The following is a 26,260-nucleotide window of genomic DNA, read 5'->3' as shown; positions in this document are numbered from 1 at the left end:
GGCCCGGGGCTCAACTAGCGGCCCCTGGTGGCCTTTAGTGCGGCCCCTGACGTGCGGCCCTCCCCCCCCCCCCTCCTGACAATACACAGCGACAACACCCCACACCATCATCATCGTCATCGTGCTGCTGTCACAAACCCCACAATGGTTTCAAATGGTGTGGCAGGCCGTCCTCACTCGCACTGATGATGTCTCATCGGTGCCACTCCCCCCCCCCCCCCCCCCACCTTTTGACAACGTAGTGAAGACCGCCGGCGTAGAGCACTGTGTGAATGAAGACGCCCAACGTCATAATTGTTAGGCGGTGATCGAAAAATTAAAAACCCACAAGACGCCCGCGCGTGTACCTTTCGGCGACGAGTCTTGATCATGAATTCCCTGGCGAGGTGAGGGGCCGGCTGCGGCTCCAGTGGACGGATCACGATGCTCTTGTCCAAGGGATCTCCTGGCACGATCTTCGTGTGTGCGCGAAAAAAAATCAACGACAAACACTTGGCGCCGAGTTTGACACGTAGGCTTTCGCGACCAATATTATTCGATCGCGCAAGTACAAACGTGTCGTTCGGCCAGAATTCTGGCAAATTCGCTGGATGTGATTACCAGCGAAACGTCAGAGTACTCAAATTGTAAATGTTGTGGATTCACTCTCCGAATACACAAGCGGTGGGCTGAACTAGTAACGAATTGGCACGTTTTGTTTACGTGATGGTGGTGGGTCAACGACACATTTATATTAACGCCAACTAACCCAAAAAGCTTTACGATGGACTTGGTGCTTGCCTACTTAACTGGCCATTAAATAAGACATCAGTTGATCGATAACAAAGTAGGGGTTTCCCCTACGATGTACGCGGCGGTAGTAGTTAGTAATAGTAGCGGATGCGTTCCAAAAGAAGACAGCTGCCTGGCGAGTAGCGCACACAGTACACATACACAGTACACATACAGTACACACAGCATACATACAGTACACACAAACAGTACACACAGCAATACACACACAGGCAACATGGTACATACACAGTACATAGAGTAAACACAGTACACACACAGTACAAGTACACACACAGTACACATAGTACACACACAGCACACACACGGTACACATACACAGAACATACAGAGTAAATACGGTACACAGAGTACAAGCAGTACACACACGGTACACACACAGTACACACAGTACACATACAAAGTAAACACGGTACACACACAGTACAAGCAGTACACACAGGGTACACACACGGTTCACATACAGTACACACACAGTACAAATGTTGTCCACGTCCTGAAATGTTTTCCAAAGACGTCAAGGGGATCTTTAATGTCCACTGTGAAACAGACGGTTGTGCATTTCAGCTAAATGCACAAACAGCGAGAACCAGGGCAGCTTGCTGGCAGTAACCTATTTTCACACGGTGGTGTGTCATTTTCTGTAGGTGTTCACAAATCCGACCAAAGCTGTTGTATGTGTATATATATATGTTGAACTTCTTTCGCACCGTACGTAGCCAAACGTGCTAATCGGAGGTGCGGGGGGGGAAGGACAACACACTAAACACAAAAACCAGCTCTAAAAAAACGAGTACTCAATCTCGATTATTTCAGTGCACAGCTCCTAAAATCGGAGGAGCGTTCCAGACGGCCGCAGAAGCTCATCTGAAAGCGCCGCGCGATGCGGTGGCCAGCTAAAAGCTGCTGCTGCTGCTGCTGCTGCTGCGAGGATGACCGGAGTTCGTGTGACGGTTTATTGCTCCTTGACGAGATCGGCGAGGTATCGTGGTTCACTTGCGGCGAGAACTTTGCGTGTAACGAGTGCCAAAGATTTGTGTTTGTCGAGCACCGTCGTCATCATAATAATAACTTGGGAGACGAGAAACGACGGGAGGAGGGAATGCCAAAGTGGAGCAGTGCAGCGAAGACGAGGGCACACCTTCTTGGTTCTTTCGGTAAAGTCACAAAGAAGGGAAATAATAAAATAATAAAAATAAAACATAATCAAATACAATTCTGACGACGTTTCGGCCACAACGCAAGCAGCCGTCCTCAGGTGAAGAACAGGGCTGTCGGAAAGAGGGAACACGTCGTGACCTGCCGGCACGCGGCGGTACAGACCAGCGGCGCGACGGACACGACAAAACATCCGGCGCGTCACGCGGTGCCCGTGCGCGCACGAACGACACGCGCCGACGCAACACGGCCGTTACCTGCCAGTGGTGGAACACGGACAGGCAGAAGGCCTGCCCCTGCGTGTGCGTCCGAAGGTCGGTCTCGAACCCGAACGAGTCGATGGCGGGGATGAAAGCCTTGATGGTGTAGAGCGGCGAGCCGGGGATGGGCGCGTCCTGCGTCACGTGGCCTCTGCGCGCGGCGGGCAAAACGAAACGGGCGTTTTTAACCTCGGACAGCGGTCGCCCTGGATCACGCGGGGTGGGGTGGGAGAGAGACCTGGTGGTCCCCTATTGGTTAGGGCCGCTGGGGCGAGCGGCATTGCTACTCTCGAGCCCGGGCCGCCCCCCGCCCCCCCTCGACGCAACGTCGCAGAAATACATCGAGCAAGCGACGAATGAGAAGGCCCGGGTCGTTGGGTTTTAGCAGGAGGGGTTGTTGTTGCACGTGCCCCCCCCCCCCCCGCCATGTGAAAACGAGTTATTGTGCCAACCCTCCACACCCAGGGGAGATCCCGATGGAATGCGGTTTCTATTTAAACTCCCATTCAATTAAAGCGATAACTTTCACGACGACGGAAAAACCAATCGCCCGGCTGCACACGGCGGAGGCACATCAATAAACAAAGCGAACCATGCTGAGCAGAGGTCGCAAACGGGTTTTGATTCCTTACCCGTACCCGGCCGCACCAGCGTCGCAAACGGGTACCCGTACCCGGCCGTACCCGTACCCTACCCGGCACCTTTTTTACAAGGAGTCATGTTTGCATAGAGCACAATACCTGCAGTCATAATCCAAACAAAAAACATAACAATTATCATATTTTTTACTGGCAAATGAGGTTCCAATGGTGTAAATGCTTATCCCGAGTTCTCATACTCTGATGGTGCATTGTCTTTGAGTTGTGCGCCTTTTGGCGTCATCTGGTCCAACACCATGTGAGACTAGGCTCTAAGGAAAGCTGTCTCGGGTGTGGACCGATCAACTTCAAGGACAGTGCATATCATTATCAGACTTGTTTCTTTTTGTTTGCATTTTGACTGCTTGTGTTGTGGTTATTGCAAACATGATGCCTTGTATAAAGGTGTCAGTTTTGTACCAGTTGCAAGGGTAAAAACCTATTACTGGAAGTCAGTTTTTAAACGTTCGTGAAAATAAACGCGGCAACACCGCGTCCCGAATTCCTGGGCCGTCGCCACACTGTGCCGCCACGGTGGTACATGCCTTCGCCGAGCCAGCACGGTGTAGACGGCAGACACGCAGTCGGCCGGGGCCTGCACCTCCACGAAGTAGTAGGGCTCCATGAGACGCGGCGTCGCCTGCAACAGACGCGGGCGAGCCGCGGGTTACAGGGTCGCCCAACGCGCGGGTTATCGCACTTCAAACTCGCGCACGTGACCTGCGTGCGTGTTGATCTTCTCTCGCACCGTACATGTAGCCAACCATGCTAATCGCAGGTGCGGGCGGGGGGGAAGGACAACAAACTAACACACGCAAAGTAGTTAGAAAGAAATGAGTTTTCAATGGAGATGATTTCCAAGTGCATGGCTCGCAGGGGATTCCTAATATCGGAATGAAGAGAGCGTTCCAGACGGCCGCAGCAGCGGTGCTTTCGCAGAACACGGCGCGGGTTGTAATAATCATAATACTTTCATTTGATACGGCGTCATTCGTGCTAATAAGCATGCCAAAACGCTGTACGTTAATTATATACGAGGACCAAATCCCGTATGCGGCCACTACCAAGCAAAGTGAAAACCCTGCTACGACCAAGTGAAATAAAAAATGAATCAACAAATGAAGAAATAGCACCAAAACAAAAAAGCGCAAACGACGATAGCAACAAAAGCAACAACAAGCCGCGCCGACCGTCGCGCGGAGGGCAGCGTCCAACGTCAGGTTGACGCGGACGACTTATTCGGCAGGGGAGGGGACACGCACACGTGGGCACCCACCATGAGGAACGCCGAGTAGACAACCCGACGCGCCGTCGGGATGATCTGACCACCGCCCCGGTGCAGCGGCTCGTTGGCGATGACCGCATCCAGGATCTTGAACTTCACATTGCGGATCGCTGAGCGCCAGACAAACGCGCGAGCAGCACACACACACACGGCACGCGGCACTGCGTTAACATCGCTTTCTTCGCTGCCGCTGGCTGCTACTTTGGTCGCTGCTCAGACCCAAAGGGCTGTTTTTACGCGTGGCGTACGGTTCAAGCAAAGCCTGCGTGAAACAAGCATTTCAAATAATATTCTTAGGTTTTTTTTCCGGTAAAGTCACGTAGGTAAAAATGTTTAATTAATAAACAGAAGTGCAAACAGAAAATCCAAGAAAAGACAGCAAAATATTGCAGAAAAAAAGCACCGTACACCAACACTGTGTGCAAATATCCCAGTGGGATGCAAGTCAAACAACAACAACCACAAGACAACTTCGATTAAGGCCATCAGTCTAACTGATGGGGGTGCAGGAGGGGTGCCCGGTGAGGTGGGACGGCTCAGCTGGACGGGGCGGAGGATGAGGTGGTGGGTGACTCACGCTCGTCGCAGAGTGGGCCCTCGCGAGTGCCCCACTGAAAGCCCTGCACGATGCTGTCCTTCACCGAGCCCAGCAGCGCCTTGTCCACCTGCGCACACGCGGAACCACAGACACAGGTCAAAGGTCAAGACAACCACCCTCGGTTGAAAGCTTTCGTCACTGCAGGGATACATATTCTTGGTTCTTTCGGTAAAGTCACGTAGAAGGGAAATAATAAAAATAAAAAATAAAAATTCTCACGACGTCTCGACAACAAGAAAAAGATTCTTATGATGATTGATTGTGTTGCAGTCGAAACGTCGTGAGAATTTTATTGTTTTCTTTTTATTATTGTATTATTTCCCTTCTACGTGACTTTACCGAAAGAACCAAGAATAGATAACCGCCCTCCCCCCCCACTCCCCCCGGTGTGGGGGCAAGTGCTGTTAAGCGAGCACCTGCCAAGGGTGGGGGCACGGCACGCCAAATGGCGGTGATGGCCGGCACCGCGCCATGGCTGCCTTTGTCTCCCGAGTGGCGACGCTCAATAACTAATTTCTTTACAACTTCTTTTTGTGTTTAGTTCGTTGTTCTTCCCCTGCACCTCCGATTAGCACGGTTGGCGACATACGGTGCGAAATAAGTTCAACATACATACATACATAGACTCACACAGAGACCCAAAGACTCACACAGACCCATAGAGTCACGCTTTGGCCCACAGACCACATCGAGACCCATAGAGACCCATAGACTGATATATATACACACCCCCGCAGAATTCACATGGGTGAACCAACTCTCTTGCCATCACTTGCCATGCCCTACAACAACCCACTGTGCGCCACCGGGTACAGGAACAGCCCTGCAAGTACGAACACACGCGCTGAATGACGGCGTCAATCTGCAGCTGTGTGGGGGACAGGGTAGTAGAGTATTTGGCTGCTGTAAATTTCCACACGGCGACGAGCCACTTCAATGAACCATCATTTGTGATAGCCAGGTCGGTTCTGAAAAAGAGTTATGTAGATTGCTCAGGGGGCCTTACCTGGTAAAATAAAAAAAATAAAAACTACGGCACTGCATTGCGCCGTTAATCGCCAACCGGCCTTTTGGAATACAGCCCTTTTAAACGAATATTCGTAGCGACCTCAGACCAGGCCTGAACATCATCCAAAAGCAAACCGATGGCTCAATACGGTCCGGGGGGGGGGGGGGGGGGGTTTCGCCACTTCTGCGCCGGTATGCCCCGAGTCAAAGAATAAACGCGCGTGTCGTCTTCACGTGCGCACGCACAAAAGCGGAAATGTAGAATTTTGATATTAGGTTTTTTCGGTAAAGTCACGTAGATAAAAAATTAAAATTAATAAAAGTAAAATAATTTTTATTTTACTTTTATAAATTTTAATTTTTTACCTACGTGACTTTACCGACAAAACCTAAGAATATGAATCCTTGCAGTCACGAAAGCTTCAAATCTAGAAGTAGAATTTTGACTGTGAACACAAGTGGACGCAGCACCTCCGAAGGCAGGGTGTCGTCCACCAGGATGTTGGGCCCAGTGGTGTCGGGGCCGAAGGCCCAGATGGACCGGGCGGCGAGCAGATCCCAGTCGTACTTGGTCTGGAAAAACTCTCCGAGCTTCTTCCTGCGAGGGGGGGGGGGGAGGGGGGAAGCCAGAAGGCGACGGTTAATCACCTGCAGGCCTCAAGGTGCACATGGCCTGGCACAAGCGTTGTGGTGACGTCACCACCACTTAGTGGCGAATGGCGGTTGTTGTTGTGTGTACGCGTGTGTGTATACGTGTGTGTATACGTGTGTGTGTGTACGTGGCCTCAAGGTGCACATGGCCTGGCACAAGCGTCGTGGTGACGCCACCACCACTTAGTGGCGAATGGCGGTTGTTGTTGTTGTGTACGTGCGTGTGCGTGCGTGCGTGTGCAAAGGGCACAGATGGTGCATCTGTCAGTCATCTCAGTCGAGCCATGGCGCCTGGTTCTGTTCCGTGACCTCCTGCCAGCGGCCGTTCGACATTTCACGTGGCTTTAAAGTGCACATAGCCTGGCACAAGCGCTGTGGTGATGTCACCGCCACATCGTGGCGAACGGCAGTTGTTGTTGTTGTACGTGTGCGTGTAGGGAGCGGTACTGCAGCGGTTAGCGCGCTGCGCTACGAACCAGGTCGACCCGCCGTTCGATTCCCGCTCGCGGCCACCAACAGAAGTGACGATTATCTGAACCGCTCCTGGGTACTTCCCTAGCTTGACTCAAATGAGTAACCAGTGGTGTGGTGTGTAAACATCGCCACTGGGGGAGACATGGCGGCGTTCCCACTACGCGGGGAGTTAGCACGCACACAGTAAACCCCATAATTTGTGGCCAGGTCACAACTGAAAAATAAGTTAATACCTCAGTGGCCTTGGGCAGGTAAGATAAACAAAAAAAATTGTTAGTTTTATTTGTATAGATTTTGAAAAAAGAAGTCAAGACAGTGAGTGAGAGAGTGAGCGAGCGTGCGAGAGAGAATTCCACTGCGCGGATTTCGTGGTCGTACTGCGCGGCTCTCCGATGCGCTTTCTGGTCGTACTAACCGCGCGTCGTTTAGACGATTTGACTGCTGCTATAAACGTCCACGTGACGATAAGCCACTTCGTCGGGCTATCGTTTGTGGCCAGGTCGCTTCTGAAAAATAACTGATAGCTCCAGTGGGCTTTACCTGGTAAAATAAATATAGTTTTGGTTCAATTGAATTTTTTTATGATTTGCTTACCTTTCCTACACTTTGTAACGCTCTGACCCCCGTGACCTGCCTGAACATCTGTGAAAAAGAGCTTCATAGCTCATCGGATTCCTCCAGCATAAATAAATATTCTGACTTTGACTCTGAAACCCAGACCGCCTTCGGCAAGCGCGTTACCTGTTCCAGGTGATTTGCACCACCTCGTTCTCGATGTCCTCGGCCAAGCCTTTCTCCAGCGGCTCGGCAATCATTGTGATCTTGTTCCTGCGAAAGCAACGATCCACACACGTCAACAAACAACCGGAGTTGCTCCAGATGCTCCTCCGGTTTCCTCCCCACACCTAAAGCACTCATACAGGTAGTAACAACAGTTCCACACTGCCCACCAGGGATTATTTGTCTGTCTATCGTGCATTGCCACGCCCTCGATTTGTATTTCATAGAGCGCTTCGGGCGGGCTGAGCACCACGTGACGCGCAGCCCCACGCAGCTTGCGCTGCGTGACACGGATCGCACGAATACGCTGTCCAACCAAGTTCCTACCTGCCCACTCCGAAGGAACGCGTTTAATTGTCCGATAATTATAGCTGAACATATACACAGTGGACCGCAGAGCTTGGGCAATTTGTTGGTGCCGGCTCATCGTCAGGCTGCCGCCTTCCCACTCGCCTGTGGTTCCTCCCCCTCGCACGCCCCAGTCGTTGCTCTCTCTTTCTTCGAGAGTGAACGAATAATACTTGGCAGCATCACGCAACAAGTTCAGATTAACACGTTCCTTCGGAGTGGGCAGGTAGGAACTTGGTTGGACAGCGCATTCGTGCACGACAGACAAACATGCTCGACAGACAGACAAATAATCCCTGGTGGGCAGTGTGGAACCCCGTTGTTCCTACCTGTATAACAAGATAACTTGACTTGAGGTAGCCAGGCAGCCAGCCAGGTAGCCAGCCCCCTTAACTATCGGCCCCTCCCCCTTGCTTAGGCCCCTCCCCTTACCCACCCCTCCCTTAGGCCCATCCCCTGACCCCCCCCCTCCCTCAGGCCCCTCCGCTGACCCCCCTCCCTCAGGCCCCTCCGCTGACCCCCCTCCCTTAGGCCCCTCCCCTCTCCGTACCCGGCAGTAGGTCTCCACCAATCAAAGAGCTGTTTATATTATATATTTATTTATGCACGACAGACAGTCAGACAAGACAAAAAATCCCCGGTGGGCAGTGTAGAACATATTGTTCCTACCTGTATTATTGTTATTTAGAAGCGCCGTGAATTCTAATACGCCGGAAACCGGCGGAACGAGAGCCACCTGTGCAACCTCGCACTGGGGGGCGGGGGTGGGGGTGAGTGGGGGGGGACGAGAGGGGACTTACTTCTTGTTGGGAGTCTCAGCAAAGCACTTCAAGGAGGAGGTCTCCACCACGGTCTCACAGAAAGACACGACCGGATCAGCAACCTGCGGAAGGACGTGGGGACATAACCTTCATCACGCAGCACAGGAGATCTAACATTTATTTTTATTTAACCAGGTGTAGTGCCATAAGAGGGGAGGGGGCTGCTGGGGGCTCTGGGACCCTAGACAGTTAAGCCCCTTGGCGCCAGGCGCTGGGATCCCAGGCACCCCAGACAGTTAAGCCCCTTGGCGCCACCAACGGGGGGGGGGCTGTGTGTGCTCTGTGGGATATCTGGGAGCGCACACAACCCCACCCCTCGTTGGGGACGAGGCATAAAAGGGCAGCTCCCTGGCCGATCGGGGCCAGTCGCAGCTCAAGACCCAAGACCCGTCAGCCAGCCAGCTTAGGACCCTGGACCCCCTCGTCCCGCTTGTTCTTGTAAGGGCCGGGACGCTGTCAGGGCCAGTGGTGGGACTCTGGTGCTCCCGGCTCTACGTCCTTGTAAGGGCGAGTTCCGAGGAAGCCAGAGTCCAGACCCGCACCTTGGCTGGGTCGGGTCAGGTAGCCTCCCCTAGGGTAGTTGTAGCCGGAGGACCCCAGAGCGTAGCCAGAGTAGTGTATCTAGGCTGTGTACCTAGGCTGTGTACCTAGGCTGTGTATCTAGGCTGTGTATCTAGGCTGTGTATCTAGGCTGTGTTCATAGGCTGTGTATCTAGGCTGTGTATCTAGGCTGTGTATCTAGGCTGTGTATCTAGGCTGTGTATCTAGGCTGTGTATCTAGGCTGTGTATCTAGGCTGTGTATCTAGACTGTGTACCTAGGCTGTGTATCTAGGCTGTGTACCTAGGCTGTGTATCTAGGCTGTGTATCTAGGCTGTGTATCTAGGCTGTGTATCTAGGCTGTGTACCTAGGCTGTGTACCTAGGCTGTAACAGAGTATCAGGACTGTTGGAGTGTTGTATTGTAATAAAGAAGTTACCTCTGCAAGTGTCTCCGGAACCCATTACACAGGTAAGGCTGAGCTACATAAGCTCCGTGTCAGAAGCGACCTGGCTGTCACAAGCGATAGCTCAACGAAGTGGCTTATCATCGCGTGAAGATTTAAAGCAGCCAAATGCTCTAAACACGTGATGTCGATTCTAAACGTGGAGGGGAAAAAAAATCGAAGAGACCACCAGGAGAACGTGCAAACTCCAAATATACAGCAGGCGTCAAGGGTTGGGATCGAACACACGACCTCCTGTATACCGGGGCGAGGTAGTTAACATCTCCTAGCCACCGCGATTGGTGCGGCCAACAGACCAGAAGAGATACTAGCTTAAAATTACACGCACACAGTGATATTAATCATGCCACTGGCTTTTAACATTATTGCGTGGAGAATACTTAAACTTGTTAATGCATGGCGATGATCGTGAATGTAACGATTTACCCCCTCACACTGGTCCGATCGCTCTCGGAGCGCCGGGACCAATGGGCTTGGTGCAATCGGTAAAGTGATAAAATAAACACCACAAGCCGTTTGCTGATTCAGCTGCACGTTGACTAGACAAGTTTTAAAATAAAATCCCCACAGCAGACTCGAGACCCTAAGATCTTGTGGGAGAGAAGACAGAGTTCCAGATTCTGGGGTCTGTTACACCGACAGGAAACAGCTCGGATCCCCCCCGCTCACGCCATCGACCGAAGCCTCTGTAACCCGGCAAAACGCAGCGAAGATTCGCATCCCCACGTCTTAAAGAGGCTTCCGTTCACACAGCCAGCGGTGCGACGGTCGCAAAAAGCGCAAACCTTGATGTCGATCTCGGAGTACATCTTGCGAAGGTCGTGCATCACGCAGTCCAGGTAGAGCTCCCCCGTGCCCAGGATGATGTGCTCCCCCGACTCCTCCACCTGCGCCCGACGACGAACAGAGCTGTCAACTCAAGTCGGCACGCCCGATTCCGCTTTTCCACTGGCACATCCGAGTCAAGCTGAGCCGAGCCAGCGCAGGAAGTGGGTTTTCCACTGGCCACCTGCCATGTGCCGAGGGCCAGAACTAGGCCATGAGTCAATGGCTTCGCCAGACATTCAAATCTGGCTCAGGGTGGTGGGGTGGGGCCAAGCAGGGCCAGGAGGGAGGCTAACGACGGGTTTGTCGCGAGCGACGTCGGCCTGTACGGCATCACCGGTCGTTTATCGCGGGTGACGGCGGTGGCACGGCTCGGCATTCTGCAAGTGGAAAAACAAACCTGGCGCCAACTGAGCTACAACCGGGCTGGGCTCGGCATGGGCCTGGCGCGGTTCGGTTGTTATGCAGTGGAAAAAGAGATGTGAAAAAAAAACGACAGCTTTACATTTCTAGATTTGAAGCTTTCGTGACTACAAGGATTCATATTCTTAGGTTTTTTCTGGTAAAGTCACGTAGGTAAAAAAATTTAATTAATAAAAGTAAAATAAAAATAAAATAAAAATCACGACGTTTCGGAGGCAACACAAGCTTCCGTCTTCAGGTGGAACTGTCACAGGACGATTGCTGTATCAAGTGAGAGAAATTCCAAGAACACTGTATTTGTATATATACTGGTTGAGGGTGGGAGGAGCTTTACATTTAGCGGAGAATGCCGTTGGAAGAGCAGCAAGCGCCCTCTCCCGCCGAGTGAGGACGCGTACCTTGGTCGTGAGGACGGGATAACTCTTGTTGACCTTACGCAGGCCGTCCAACATCTTCGGCAGCTCCGACGGGTTCACGGGCTCGACGGCAATCTTGATGACAGACGACGTGTTGAACTTGAGCGGTCGGAAGATCTGGGCCTGGTCGCGCGAGCACAAGGGAGAAAGGGATCGTATCCTCACGACCAAAGCCCTTCGCAGACAACCCCCGCCCCCCTTAAAATGCAGTGGGGTTCTCAACCTTTGCCGTACGGCCGTGATATGTATGAATGTATGTATTTATGTAGCCAACCGTGAGAATCGGAGGCGCGGGGCGGGGGGGAGGCGGGCGGGACAACAAACTAAACACAAAAAGCAGGTTCTAAAAAAAATTAACCCGTAAAAACAAAGTTTTTCACTATAAATCCTTTATATGCGTGGCGGCTAGAGTCCTCTCGTCCTCTGGCTTGAGATGGCTGCCACCTATGGGTCAGATGATTGCCTGCCACCATTAAGCAATTGGCAATTAAATATAAAAAAAAATTTCCTAAAAGGTGTAAAGTTATGGAAATTTTTTTCACGAAAATAAATTGTCACGCACAACGAGTCTGTGTGCAAAATGTCAGCTCGATTGGATCACGGGAAGTGGGTTAAAAAACGACCGAAAGATTTGCACGGTCGTAAGCGCGCAAGCAAGCAAGTGAACTGAATATAAAGGATTTAAAAATGGGTTTTCATTCTAGATTTCAAAGTGCATGGCTCCTAGTGGCTTCCGAACATCGGCCGTAGAAGCGCATCTGAAAGCGGGCGATGCGGTCGTCACCGTCTTTGTTTGATGGCCAGCCAAAAACCACTGCTGCTGCTGCTCCTGCTGCGAGTTTGCGCGATGATAGTTTATGCTCCTTGACCAGATTGGCAAGGTATTGTGGTTCACTCGTGGCAAGCCGCTTTGTGTGTGATGAGTGCAGGTGAAACTTTTTTTTTTTGGTATAGCCCTGTTAGCCATTCGGCTCTTGAATCGGGTGCAACCGCAACAAACAAAAAAAACATGAACAAGAAAACATCTTCAAGTGACTATGTGACTATGCGCGAAAAGAAAAATCCAGGAAAAAACTTCCAGAAAAAAAAGCACCGTACACCAACGCCGTGTGCAAAAATCCCAGTGGGATGCAAGTCAAACAACAACCACAAGGCAACTTAAATTAAAGCCATCATTCTAACTCTAACAAACAAATATGGCCAAACCAAAAAAACTTTTACAAATCGCCAAAATAAAGCCATAAAAGCAACCAGCGGTGGAGAAAGAAAAAAGAGAAAGAGAATAGCAAAGCTTCATTTCAGAGAGCTCTGCGGTGGATACCTCATCGGTGCCCGTGGGCTCTGTAATTGTAGCCGTCTTCACAATGGGCTGATCCACACCTTCGATGAGGACCCAGTTTCCAGCCGGGACTCTGCTCACTTCAATGCGGTACCTGGACACGGCAACCCATGGTCAACATTGCACGCACAAAGATAAAGGCAAAAGAACCCTCAACACCCCAGTATAGCCTTCACAGACTGTTGGGGCAAGTGCTGTTAGCGAGCACCTATGAAGGCCTGCACGGCAGACGAGGGAGGGTGGGTGGCCAGCACCACGCCCGGCCGAATTTATCTCCCGAGTGCTGATGTTCACACACCGTACCAGGTACTCATTTGAGGCTGAGTTGACCTACGGCAGACCCAGTACTGGCGTTGACCGTAAGCGGGAATCGAATCTGGGTCGTCGGATTCGTAGCGCAGCGCGCTAACCGCTACACTACAGCCACACACACACCCACCCACACACACACAAAGATAAATATCCCCCGTGTAGCCTTAAATGACTATAGGGGCAAGTGCTGTTAGCGAGCACCTATAAAGGCCGGAACGGTATGCGAGGGGGTGGGTGGCCAACACCACGCCCGACCGCCTTTGTCTCCCCAGTGACAATGTTTACACATCGCACCAGGTACTCATTTGAGGATGAGTCGACCTAGGGGAGGCCCAGGACTGGTTAAGATAATCGTCACTGGTGTTGGCCGTGAGCGGGAATCGAACTCGGGTCGTCGGATTCGTAGCGCAGCGTGCTAACCCCTACACTACACCCACACACACACACAAACACACGCACACACACACACCAATTCCCCGCCGCCTCCAGCGCCCACCCACCTCGCCACGGAGATCCAGAGGCGCCCGACGGCGCAGATGCGCGAGTCCTCCTCGTCCTCCAGCGTGTAGTTCTCCCCGAGCACGCGGGCGTCCTGCCCCGCGTGCAGCGTGCCGCCGAGCACGCGGCCAAACGCGTGGAAGTGCACGCCGTCCTCCGTGCTGTACATCTTGGTCGTGTGGCACATGAGAGGGCCCTGCCGTCAGGAAGGGGGGGGCGGACACACACGCGTGTGTGTATTTTTAAATTATTTTGCACCGTAAGTAGCTGACCATGATAATCGGAGGAACGGGGGAAAGACAGCAAACTATACACACACAATGAGCAGTTATGAATAAACGAGTTGACGTATGTAAAGAAATGACGAGCGTCAATGGCAGGAGGTGAGACGCTTGCGTCTTGAATGACGTTTTATTTCTGAACGTCCGCATGATGACGAGGATGACGAAGATGATGACGACAACGATGACGACGGTTAAGATGACGACGATGAAGATGACGACGACGACGACGATGAAGATGACGACGACGACGACGACGACGATGCGTTAAGCTCAAGCGCACTCACGTCGGGGTCACAGTCCAGCATGGCGTCGGCCAGCTCCGAGTCCAGGGGGCCCGTGTAGGTGTGCTCAATCTTGGTGCGTGCGCCGGCCTGCGGAGACGGCACGTGCTCCACGCACATGTCCACCAGCCCTGCGCGCACGGTCAACGCGTAACGCCGGCTCACTCGCAACGCCAGCGACGCCACGTCGCCCACACGCGTCTCCGCTTGGTCGGTCGGCGAGCCGCGAAGACGCGGCGTGAAGGTGCCAGCTACAGGCATCTAAATTTGTTCAGTCGGTACACAGCGAGCACACTGCGGCACCGACGCACGGCTCGACACGTTCACCGAGTGGCACGACAGTCGGTACACCGCGAGGACACGGCGTCACGGTGTCACCGCGTCACCGACGCGCGCCTCGACTCGTTCAGTGCGCGCGACGTCAGCGGCACGGCTCAGGTTCGGCAGTCGAAGAGGTTTTCACGTACCATAGTGTGGCCCTGCTGCGGTTATTACGTATTTCGTTACACACTGGGGAACAGAGCACGCGGACACTCATCACAAGCGTTACCAGTCATGTCGCCGAAGAAGCGCTTGCAGACGAGGCGCAGGAGGGGGCGGATGTTCATCTTGAGCTCCTCCTTTGTGAGATGCACGCCGAGCTCTTCCAGCGTCCGTGGAAGGAGCACATCCACATCCCCCACCACCTGGACAGCAGCATTCACATCCCCATTCACTCAATCGTTCGTCGGAACACCGTCAGCGAGGGACCGTTGTGCCAAACGTGTGAACTTCTCGAGAAGGCGCCATCGACTCCATGCCCAGCGGGCCCTCCCCGTTTTTCCCTCCCCATTTAGAATCGACGTGCGTTTTGGAGAATTTGCCTGCTGTACATTTGCACGCGATAAGCCACTTCGTCGAGCTATCGTTTGTGGCCGGGTCGCTTCTGAAAAAATTGAAGCCGTATAGCTCAGTGGGCCTTACCTGGTTAATATAAAATCGAATAATGCAGCCCATGGTGGCCTGGTCTAAGCGTCTCTAGGACAGGGGTCGCCAATATGCGGCTCCGGAGCAGCACAAGGCTTCATACTCTTAGTTCTTTTGGTAAAGTCGCGTAGGTAAAAAATGAAATTAAAATTAATAAAAATAAAACAATAAAATCACGACGTTTCGGAGGCAACACAAGTCTCCGTCATCAGGTGGGACCGTAACAGCCAGATTTGCTACATCAAGGGCTGTGACGGTCCCACCTGATGACGGAGACTTGTGTTGCCTTAGAAACGTCGTGATTTTATTGTTTTATTTTTATTAATTTTAATTTCATTTTTTACCTACGTGACTTTACCGAAATAACTAAGAGTATGAATACTTGCAGTCACGAAAGCTTCAAATCCAGCACAAGGCTCTTTCAGGACTGCTCCGTGACGTTATTTATCAAAGAACACCGTCTCTTGTATTCACCGCGTGGCTTTAAAAAAAGGCCCTCCTTGTCATTTTGGGTGCAGGCCCCCTGGCTCCAGGGGGCGACGCGTGGGGTCGTGGGGACGCGGTCGGTGCACGAGCACTCAGGAGAGCCGCTTCTAATGCGGCCCACCCAGGAGCGGCGCTCTCGCGCGGCCCACAGAGCGAGGGGGAAGACCCTGCGCGCCAGCGGCGGTCGCGGCCGGGCGAGCGGGCGAGCGGGCGGGGCGGGCACCTGCGAGAAGATCTTGTAGACCGGCTCGAGGACGAACTCCACGAAGCTGCGCTGAGCGTTGGTGTCCGGCTGCTTCTTGGTGAAGCGCCGCCTGCCACGGGGATCGGCAACGGATCAGTGTCCGCTCGCTCGCTCGCAATTTTGACGAGTGGCAAGGCACCACAACTGCACGGAACACAGCCTGCGACCAGCATACCACCGAGGACCCCTTTAAAGCCTCAAAGCCAAGAGCCCCTGAAAAGCATTACCTGTCAAATGCAGGGCCCACCACAGAGGTCGCAAACGGGTTTTGATTCCTTACCCGTACCCGGCCGCACCAGGGTCGCAAACGGGTACCCGTACCCTACCCGATACCCGGCTCTCCGTACCCGGCCGGGTATCGAGTAGGGTACGGGTACCCGATTGCGACCTCTGGGATGAAGCAATGTTGCAGGCGCAGGTGGGTTGATTCTAGGAACTTGAATTGTGAGAAGAGACAAGACGTTGGGAAATGAGTGACAAACGGTGACTCACCCGTACCCGTACCTGGCCGCACCAGGGTCGCAAACGGGTACCCGTACCCGGCCGGGTACGGGTAGCCGGGTATCGGGTAGGGTACGGGTATCGGGTACCCGATTGCGACCTCTGGCCCACCAGCAGAAGTGATGTCTAGCAAGGTGACACCAGCAAAGATGTCCTTTCTCTGCCAGTTTAAGTTACCAAGCCACACCAACCTCCCCCCCCCACCCCCTATTCAAAGTGAGAAACGATGACCAGCAGCCAAGCAGGTGACAGCCACCACAATTCTTTGCGGAGAAATGCCTGTTCCTCCTTTCCAAACGATCAGATTCATAATATTTATTTATACTGCAGAAGGAATCCGATGAGCTATGAAGCTCTTTGTTTACAGATGTCCAGTCGGGGCACGCGGTAAGAACGCTACGAGAACAAACAGTACAAGAACACGATACAAGAAAGGTAAACGGATCACCCAAACACAAACAAATACAACAACTAAACCATCCCCACCCTACCAGACAATGCCCCCATTGCGCAATTCACTTATTTTCCAAAAGCGACCTGACCACAGACGATAGCTCAACAAAGTCGCTTATCATTTGGACAGTAATAGCCGCAAAGTAATCGAAAGCAGTGAACAAAGCCACTGTTCCCCCCCCCATCACCAGCCCTGTGGTTAAGCTGCACGCACGTCCGGCTGCACCGTTGACAAAGGACTCACGTCTTGGGGTTGAAGTAAACGTCTCCCCAGAGGCGTCTGGCAAACTCTTGGTAACTGACATCGCCTGTAAAAATCAAACAAGACGGTTTTTAACGGGATGCAAACGCACGACGGGCACCGTGTTGTATTTACAACGGGCCTGAACGTCACAGGCCCAAAGTTGAGGGCCCCATTGGCAGTGGCACAGACTGTTGGAGCAAGTTCTGTTAGCGAGTAGCACCTATGAAGGTCGGCACGGCACACGAGGGGGTGGGTGGCCAGCACCCCACGCCCGACCGCCTTGTCTCTCCAGTGGCGATGTTTACACACCGCACCGGGTACTCATTTGAGGCCGAGTCGACCTAGGGGAGGCCCAGGACCGGTTCAGATATTTCGTCACTGGCGTTGGCCGTGAGTGGGAATCGAAATCGTGGTCGCCGGGTCCGTAGCCTCAGCACGCCAACCACTACCCCACCACAAACGCACTCGGCTACATTCATCAGTAGCACCGCCTTATAACTTACAGCAGCGTGGCAACATGGCCACGGACGGACCCCCCCCCACCAGACCTTGCGCGTGCAACGTTCGTCTTTTTAACAAAGCTCACCGTAGACGTCGGAGTAGATCTTGGCGAAGGAGCCGAGCGTGAAGCAGACGCTGTACTCCGAACTGGCGAAGCACACGTTGCCCAGCAGTGGCGACACCACGAGGCCGTCCTCGCTCTCCGAGTACAAACTGCGGCGGCGTAAGCGCACGGGGTCCAGGTCAACGCGTTGCAAAGGGCGCAATGCAGAGACACGACGAAAGATCGGCGGCGCGAGACCGTCCGAGCACACCTTGACCCCTTTCCCGGTCCGCGACGTTCACCTCTGAAACATTTTCTCGGGGCGAGCGAGCGATCGGGCGGGTTCGACGCGCGCGCACGACCTGACGCACCTCAGCAGGCTGTTGACCTCGTCCACAATGTGTCGCAACTTGAAGTAGGCGTCTGTGGGCGGCAGCTTGAGCTCCAGCACCAGCCGGTCGATCTTGTTGATGCACACGGTGATGGCGAGGCGCTCCTGGACCGCGTGCTTGATCAGCCGCTCGGTGTTGAGCATCACCTGGGGGCGGACGGGCGGCGGAGCGGTGTTGGCGCGACTGCTGGCGCTACGAAAGCCGGCGGGGGGGTGGCCCCCGAGGTCGATTCCCGCTCGCGGCCGCCCCTAGATCGACTCGGCCTCAAATGAGCACCCGGTGCGATGCGTGGTAAACATCGGCACTGGGGAGACAAAGGCGGACGGGCGCGGTGCCGGCCACCCACCCCGTCGTGCGCCGTGTCGGCCTTCATAGGTGCTCGCTAACAGCACTCGCCTCAACAGTCCGTTACAGGCTATACGGGGGATCTTTATCTTTGTGTCGAGACCACGATGGACAAGCCAAACGCTGGGCCGTGTCCACTCCGAAGCGAGCGGTTGCTCGGCTTGAGAGTTGCTTGCAACCAAATAGCTTACATGTGGATGCCCGTGCAACCAGTTGCTCAACAGAGTTGCACGGGCAGTTCACACTGGGCACCAAGGCGTCAGTGATTCGCTGCTCAAACGAGCACCCAAGGTGGCGCTCATCTTCCGTTCACAGGCCGCCGTCGGGGGCGTTATATATGACATACTTCACCAGCTGTGTTAATGACCGTGCTGCTGAACCATAATGCCATAGCAGGCGGTAATGCACTGAATCAAGTGGGAAAGCGAGGCCTGCTGCTGATGCAAACAGTCTGCATCAGCAGCAGGACATGCTTTCCCACCTGATGACGGACACTTGTGTTGCGCCCGAAACGTCCTGATTTATTTTATTTTATTTTTATACCTACGTGACTTTACCAAAAGAACCAAAGAGTATGGATTCCTGCAGTCACGATAGCTTCAAATCAAGATTGAATCAAGTATTGGAGTACTTCTAATCGGTGTGCTGCAGGTACATCGAGAGCTATATGTTAGAGAGGCATCCAAATACTCCGAATGATAATCCAAATCGACCGCGTTCTGTAAATGATTGTAAATGTTGTAGTGGGTTTACTCTCCAACACACAAGCGGTGTGCTGAACAAGTAACCAATTGGCATGTTTGGTTTATGTGACAAACCTTTATAATGTTTTCTTTTGATTATTTAATTATTTCCATTCTACGTGATTTTACCGAAAGAACCAAGAAGATAAACCTTTACTAATTGGTTGTGTCTGGTGGTGGTGGTTCAACGGCAATTTGCATATTCACGTGATCTAACCCCGAAAAACCCCCTCTATTATGGATATTGGTCGCGAAGGCCTACGCGTTATGTTAAACTGATGAGGAAAAACGTTATCGCAACAAGAAAATGCGTGAAGGCCTGAAACAAATCGGCGTTGACAAAAGCAGACGAGGCAGAGCGTTGCACGTGCCATTTGGTGGTCACGTGGACAGTGGCACGCAAGGCATGATGGGAGTCGCACCGCCTTATGATCGTTTAATGGCTAATGTTACTTCATGCCGGCGAGTTAATAAACACGCAATAGAATACAGGGTGTGTAACAAAAATAAATTAACCTCACCCCCTCTGCTGCATCAATGAAGAGCACAACGCCGTCGCACAGCCTGAAGGAGGCCGTGGCTTCGTCGGAGAAATTGACGTGCCCTGAAAGAAGAAAATGCCATCGTCAACTTCAAATCCCACACAACAACAACCGCCATTCGCCACTAAGTGGCGGTGACGTCACCACGGCGCTTGTGCCAGGCTATGTGCACGTTGAGGCCACGTGAAGTGTCGAATGCCCGCTGGCAGGAGAGGTCACGGGGCAGACCCAGGTGTCACGGGTCGACTGACTGAGATAACTGACCGATGCACCGCCTGTGCCCGCTACTGTGACACACGCGCCCACCACCAAACCCTCCCCCCACCAAACGCGACGACAATAGTCACACGCTGTGAGAGAGCACGTGGGGGAGAACACGGCGGGACCAGCAACGGAGCCTCATTTGCAACAGTGACCCTGGGTCACCAACGCAAAAAGAGCAAAACCAGCAAAGCAAACAAACTAAATCGGATGGGGGAACACAAAACGAATAAGGCTTTGGACCCTTTCGGGCAATAATACAGGCATCAAGTCTGCATTCAACGCACATGCTTGCGGTAAAACGTGTAAACAAACGTGCTTTTATAATGTACGTGTAGTGTTTGTGGATCCAGGAGACGTCGGAGACGCTTCTTGGAGCCAACACTATTTTTATTAACACCACACTCGGCAGTACAATCCCAAGAACACTCAGGGCTACACCACTGTCTCGAGAGGTACTGCCTCCGGGCTAACGTGCCCTAACACACAGGACTACACTCAGGCTCCTCCGGCTATGGGTGCCTAGGGGGAGGCTATTCTAACTCGCCCGAGCCAGCGTGCGAGTTCCGACCACTGACCCACTGGACCCGGCCCTCACAAGGACGTCGGGCCAGAGGTTCCCAGGGTCTCACCACTGAGTCCCGGCCCTGACAAGCACAGCGGGGCTAGGGGCCTCAGGGTCCAACCTAGCTGCTTTTCGGTCTTCAACTGGTCCCGATCGGCTGGGGAGGTGCCCTTTTATGCCCCCTGCCCATCGAGGGTTGGGGCTGCGTGGGATCCCAGATCCCCCGCAGCCCCCCCCCCCCCCCCGTTGTGGGCGCCAAGGGGCTTAGCTGTGTGGGATCCTGAGCCCCCAGCAGCCCCTCCCCTCTTGGGCTGGCAGTGCAGCCCCTCGCCTGGCGGTACGAGGCACCGACCTAGATGGGCCCCGTCCACCATTGCAGGTAAGTGCGGCCCATCTACGGCGCTACACACGCATTGACTTTGAAACGGATCGGCCTACACCAGAGACAGCCTCCCCTTCATGGCCTTGTCTCACCACCAGCGTTAGACGAGAGAACGCCAAAAGGCAAACAGCATAAAGGTTGGAAATATCAAGGTATTACTAGCGTGGATTGAGCAAGTATTTGAACATCCTAACACCTGTAATTGTTGCCGGACAGGGTAAAGCCGATTCATTTCTCATCGTTTTGACGAGCAAACCGCCCTTCCGCCAAAAGAAATGGTCCCGTAGAAAAAGAAAACCGAAACACAAAAAACAACCGCACCGCACGCGGAATTGAAAAAACCCATTCCCATTTGTACCGCGCACCGCAGAGTTTCGCAAACTGCGACAAAGCGGGCAAGCGCAGGCGGCGGTGACCGCATCACTCACCCGGCGTGTCCATGATGTTGAAGAGGAAGGACTTCCCCTTCGAGTCGGGCAGCACCATGGTCACCGGAGTGCTCTTGATGCTCACCCCTCTCTGCGCAGAGAGCGGCACGGCCACGCGAAACATTTCAAACGACTACCCCAAAGCGTTGCACCACGACGCAGCAAAATCGTCGCCGGCGTCGTCGTCGTCGTCGTCGACATCGGCCATGAGGATCGCCTTTGTTCTCTGATCTAACACTGGTGCAGACTAGGCCATAAAGAAGGCCGTAGCTCTGGCGTGAGCTAATCAGTTTCAGAGGCAACGCGTGTATTATCAGAGAGCATTTCTGCTCGCAAGTTTCGCCACAAGTACCTGTGTGGCAGAGGTCGCAAAAGGGTTTTGATTCCTTACCCGTACCCGGCCGCACTAGGGTCGCAAACGGGTACCCGTACCCGTACCTGGCCGTACCCGTACCCTACCCGTACCCGGCCGGGTACGGGTAGGTATCTGGTACCTGATTTGCGACCTCTGGGATGAAGCCATGTTGCAGGCGCGGGTGGGTTGATTCTAGGAACTTGAATTGTGAGAAGAGACAAGACGTTGGGAAATGAGTGACAAACAGTTACTCACCAGTGACTCACGGTCTACCCGTACCCGTACCCGGCCGCACCAGGGTCGCAAACGGGTACCCGGTTGCGACCTCTGCTGTGTGGTTCATGCGGGGGGCTTGACATCTTGCAATAGGTGTCTGTTTGGTGTGTGAACATTTTAAAAGCTATTCTTGGTTTTTTCGGTAAAGTCACGTAGAAGGGAAATAATAAAATAATAAAAATATTAAACAATAAAATTCTCACGGCGTTTCGACTGCAACACAAGCAATCATCATCAGGTGTGAAATTCACAGCAAGAAAATTTGTGGATTTCACACCTGATGATGATTGCTTGTGTTGCAGTCGAAACGTCGTGAGAATGTTATTGTTTAATATTTGTATTATTTTATTATTTCCCTTCTACGTGACTTTACCGAAAGAACCAAGAATATGAATCCCTGCAGTCACGAAAGCTTTAAATCAAAATTTAAAACATGTTACATTGCCAGAAAGGGGTAAAGCCTATTTTTCTATCCTGGCAAAAGGGTCCCATAGAAATAGGACCACAAAAACGGATGATAGCAAGACGCAAACCCAAAGGGGAAACATCTCTCGTCGTCTTTCTAGGCCGTGTCCCAGACTGCCCAACACAAATGTGACGAACTGTGAACAAATTACGGGCGTAGACCAAAGCACCTAATGGCCCGTTCAAAATCGATCGTCACGCTTCCTGATTCGTGACAATCGTGTGGGGTGGTGACGTCACAGCCCGGTGGTGGCCGAGTCCCCGCCGCTTGTCACGGGGGTGCCACGGTGGCTAAGAGATGTTAACTACCTCGCCTGGTATACGGGAGGTCGTCGGTTCGATTTCGACCCCGATACCTGCTGTATATTTTGAGTTTGAGTGTCTCTCTCTCTCTCTCTCGCCGTGGTCGCGTGGATTTTTTCTCTGGGTCCTCCGTCATTTCCTTCCACGTTTAGAATCAATATCACGCGTTTAGAGTATTTAGCTGCTGCTATAAATTTCCACATGACGATAAGCCCACTTCGTTGAGCTATCATTTGTGATAGCCAGGCCACTTCGGAGAAAGAGCTTCATAGCTCAGTGGGCCTTACCTGGTAAAATAAAAAAAGTTTAGCTTATTCCTAGAGGTTCACCATACGAATCGGCCCAGGTTAATACTGGCCGTGCACCAACCATCAAAAACACTAAACAAATACGCTCCGTGCACTTAGCAGAGGACGTTAAAATTGCAGTGGTGTGATTGCAAGAGGGAGCAGGTGATTGTGCAGCGGCGGTGGCGGCATTTTCCAAATTCGAAAAATGAACCCGCAAATCAATAAATTGGGAAACGCTTAGCAGAGGTCGCAAACGGGTTTTGATTCCTTACCCGTACCCGGCCGCACCAGGGTCGCAAACGGGTACCCGTACCCTACCCGATACCCGGCTACCCGTACCCGGCCGGGTATCGAGTAGGGTACGAGTACCCGATTGCGACCTCTGGGATGAAGCCATGTTGCAGGCGCAGGTGGGTTGATTCTAGGAACTTGAATTGTGAGAAGAGACAAGACGTTGGGAAATGAGTGACAAACGGTTACTCACCACTATGGGAACCTCATTTGCCAGTAAAAATATGAGTCACTGGTTACTCACCAGTGAATCACGGCCTACCCGTACCTGGCCGCACCAGGGTCGCAAACGGGTACCCGTACCCGTACCCGGCCGGGTACGGGTAGCCGGGTATCGGGTAGGGTACGGGTATCGGGTACCCGGTTGTGACCTCTTGACGCTTAGCAATCGCCAACACCTACTGCTAAACCCTGGCAGGAACCTCTCGAGTTCAATTAACAAGCGTAATCAATCATATACATGTGATTGAAAAGTATGTTCGTATAGTAATAGGTTTTTACCCTTTTATCTGGCAACAAAACTGACACCTTTATACAAGGGATCATGTTTGCATTAACCACAACACTTGCGGTCAAAATGCAAACAAAAAGACAACTCTGATAATGTATGCACTGTCCTTGAAATTGATTGGTCCACACCCGACACAACTTTTTCTTACAACCCAGTCTCACATGGTGTTGAACCAGATGACGCCAAAAGGCGCACAACTCAAAGACAACGCACCATCAGAGTATTGAGAGCTCGGGGTAAGCATTTACATTATGAGACCTCCTTCAGTTTTGTTGCTAGATAAAAGGGTAAAAACCTATTACTATTCTTTCGTACCGTACGGATCCAACCATGCTAATCGGAGGTGCGGTGTATGTTTAACTCCTTTTGCACCGCACGTAGTCAACCGTGATAATCAAAACGCTGGAGGGGGAGACGACAAGATTTGAACCAAAGCTCTGGGTGGTGAAAATCTCCGCGGGGTGTCTGTCGGTGGTTGTGAAAAGGGAATCAGGCGCGAAAAATCGTTACCTCTTGCTCCGTGAACAGCGTGTCGGTGTACCGCAGCTGCACACAACGACACACGCACACAAACGCGTCAATACAAACAATTTCAACATCGATTAAAGGACTGCAGTTTGACGCGGCACATATAGCCACGTCAACTGACGCACAAATTGCTACGCGGTGTGATGATACTGCCCGAAGGAAAAAAATAAATACATACTCTTTTTTTTTTCCGGTAAAGTCACGTAGGTAATTTTTTTTTTTTTAATAAAAGAAATGAAAACAACGAAATTAAATCACGACGTTTCGGGCGCAACACAAGCGTCCTTCTTCAGGTGTGGACAATGTAGCGAAAGCACGGCGCGCTCGCTACGTTTATTTTATTTATAAAAAAAAAAAAGTTACCTACGTGACTTTACCGAAAAAACCAAAGAGTATGAATCCTTGCAGTCACGAAAGCTTCAAATCTAAAAAGATATATGCCTAACGTTTTTAAGATTTTATTTTTTTCACTATTAATAAAACATACGGATGAAAGCAAACTCCACCCCCGCGTGCCTCGTATGCCACGACTCCAGCAGAGAGTGCTGTTGTTTTTACTCAATTCTCTTGTGGACATTTGTTCAGCGCACCAAACATTTATCCCGATTGTGCGATCGGCTTCACACGCGCCGAGACGAAAATCAATTCACCCACTCTTTGGTTTTTTCGGTAAAGTCACGTAGGTAAAAAATAAATGTTCTTAGGTTTTTTCGGTAAAGTCACGTAAGTAAAAAATTTTAATTAATAAAAGTATAATAAAAAATCACGACGTTTCGGAGGCAACACAAGCTTTCGTCTTCAGGTGGAACCGTCACAGCACGATAGCTGTATCAAGTGTTGTGATAGCTGTATCACTTGATACAGCTATCGTGCTGTGACGGTTCCACCTGAAGACGGAAGCTTGTGTTACCTCCGAAACGTCGTGATTTTTATTTTATTTTACTTTTATTAATTTTAATTTTTTACCTACGTGACTTTACCGAAAAAAACCTAAGAATATGAATCCTTGCAGTCACAAAAGTTTCAAATCTAGAAGTAAAAAATAAAATAAATTAAAAATGAAAACAACTGCTTTCGCTACGTTGTCCCCACCTGAAGACGGACGCTTGTGTTGCGCCCGAAACGTCGCGATTTAATTTAGTCGTTTCATTTTTTTTTACCTACGTAATTTTTCTCCAAAAAACCAGTGTATGGATCCTTGCAGTCACGAAAACTTCAAATCTCGACTCAATTCACCTCTCTACGAGCGCAGTGGCGGCCCTTCGCGCTCGGGTAGAAGGGCCCACCACAGAGCTACCGCTTACATCCCTTCATGTGACCTCCAGTCCATACAGTCGGGGGGGGGGCGGGTGGCACGCTTCATCGCCCGCTCTGCGAATGGCAGCAACGCCCCGTCTCACGACGGCAAAACCGATAGCGTCATTCTCAAAGAGCTGGAAATGAGCCAAATTACGCGCCAAAGGAAATGCAACGCGCTAGGTATTTTGGCACAATCATAGGTGACCGGGGTGAGACAATCAGCTACCAACAACACTCCAGCTGGGTTATCTTAACGAGACCCAACGCAGGTGAGAGCGAACACAGAATTCCCATGTGCACGCGCGCTGCCAAACTCTGTGGGGGTCAACTTGGTGATCTACGGTCCAATTTTATCGCAAGCCTTAACGGCCACAGCACCTCTCCGGCAAACACAATTACTCGGAGAAACCACGGGGAGAATTGGAAGGGCAACGTCACAGCGTGGCCTAAGTTCTGTCTGATCAATGGAAAAAAAAAAGTTTGTTGAAGACTTAGTTCGATGATCAAAAACGAGCGGTCGGCTCACTGCAACCTGTGGGGGCAGTCACGTGACCTCCGTGATCCGACGCAAAACATGGGTCGGCAACCGAAATAATGAGGGCAATTTTTGGGGGAATTCGCAAAAAAAAAACCTCAACATTTCAAGAGCT

General features: G+C 52.0%; 1 protein-coding gene across 3 annotated transcripts in view; it reads right to left on the bottom strand.

Annotated features, from left to right (window-relative positions):
- EFTUD2 (elongation factor Tu GTP binding domain containing 2) overlaps nt 1-26,260 on the bottom strand; it is a 43,810-nt gene that overhangs the window by 2,098 nt on the left and 15,452 nt on the right. For all 3 annotated transcript variants that reach the window (XM_078619329.1, XM_078619328.1, XM_078619330.1), the window contains exons 7-27: nt 24,294-24,329; nt 21,293-21,383; nt 19,636-19,718; nt 18,006-18,172; nt 17,677-17,804; nt 17,091-17,154; nt 15,872-15,962; nt 14,747-14,882; nt 14,200-14,327; nt 13,634-13,827; nt 12,804-12,915; nt 11,465-11,605; nt 10,604-10,705; nt 8,793-8,875; nt 7,606-7,692; nt 6,211-6,337; nt 4,711-4,798; nt 4,125-4,243; nt 3,394-3,488; nt 2,208-2,361; nt 348-455 (exon numbers count right to left, since the gene is read on the bottom strand). In XM_078619329.1, the coding sequence (XP_078475455.1) occupies nt 348-455; nt 2,208-2,361; nt 3,394-3,488; nt 4,125-4,243; nt 4,711-4,798; nt 6,211-6,337; nt 7,606-7,692; nt 8,793-8,875; nt 10,604-10,705; nt 11,465-11,605; nt 12,804-12,915; nt 13,634-13,827; nt 14,200-14,327; nt 14,747-14,882; nt 15,872-15,962; nt 17,091-17,154; nt 17,677-17,804; nt 18,006-18,172; nt 19,636-19,718; nt 21,293-21,383; nt 24,294-24,329 (2,334 nt within the window). The remainder of the gene's footprint in view (nt 1-347; nt 456-2,207; nt 2,362-3,393; nt 3,489-4,124; nt 4,244-4,710; nt 4,799-6,210; nt 6,338-7,605; nt 7,693-8,792; nt 8,876-10,603; nt 10,706-11,464; nt 11,606-12,803; nt 12,916-13,633; nt 13,828-14,199; nt 14,328-14,746; nt 14,883-15,871; nt 15,963-17,090; nt 17,155-17,676; nt 17,805-18,005; nt 18,173-19,635; nt 19,719-21,292; nt 21,384-24,293; nt 24,330-26,260) is intronic.

This window comes from Lampetra planeri, chromosome 62 (genome assembly GCF_965212315.1).
Source record: "Lampetra planeri chromosome 62, kcLamPlan1.2.h2, whole genome shotgun sequence".
Lineage (NCBI taxonomy): Eukaryota > Metazoa > Chordata > Hyperoartia > Petromyzontiformes > Petromyzontidae > Lampetra > Lampetra planeri.
The sequence above is the reverse complement of the archived record's forward strand: the minus strand, read 5'-3'. Positions and strand labels throughout refer to the sequence as shown.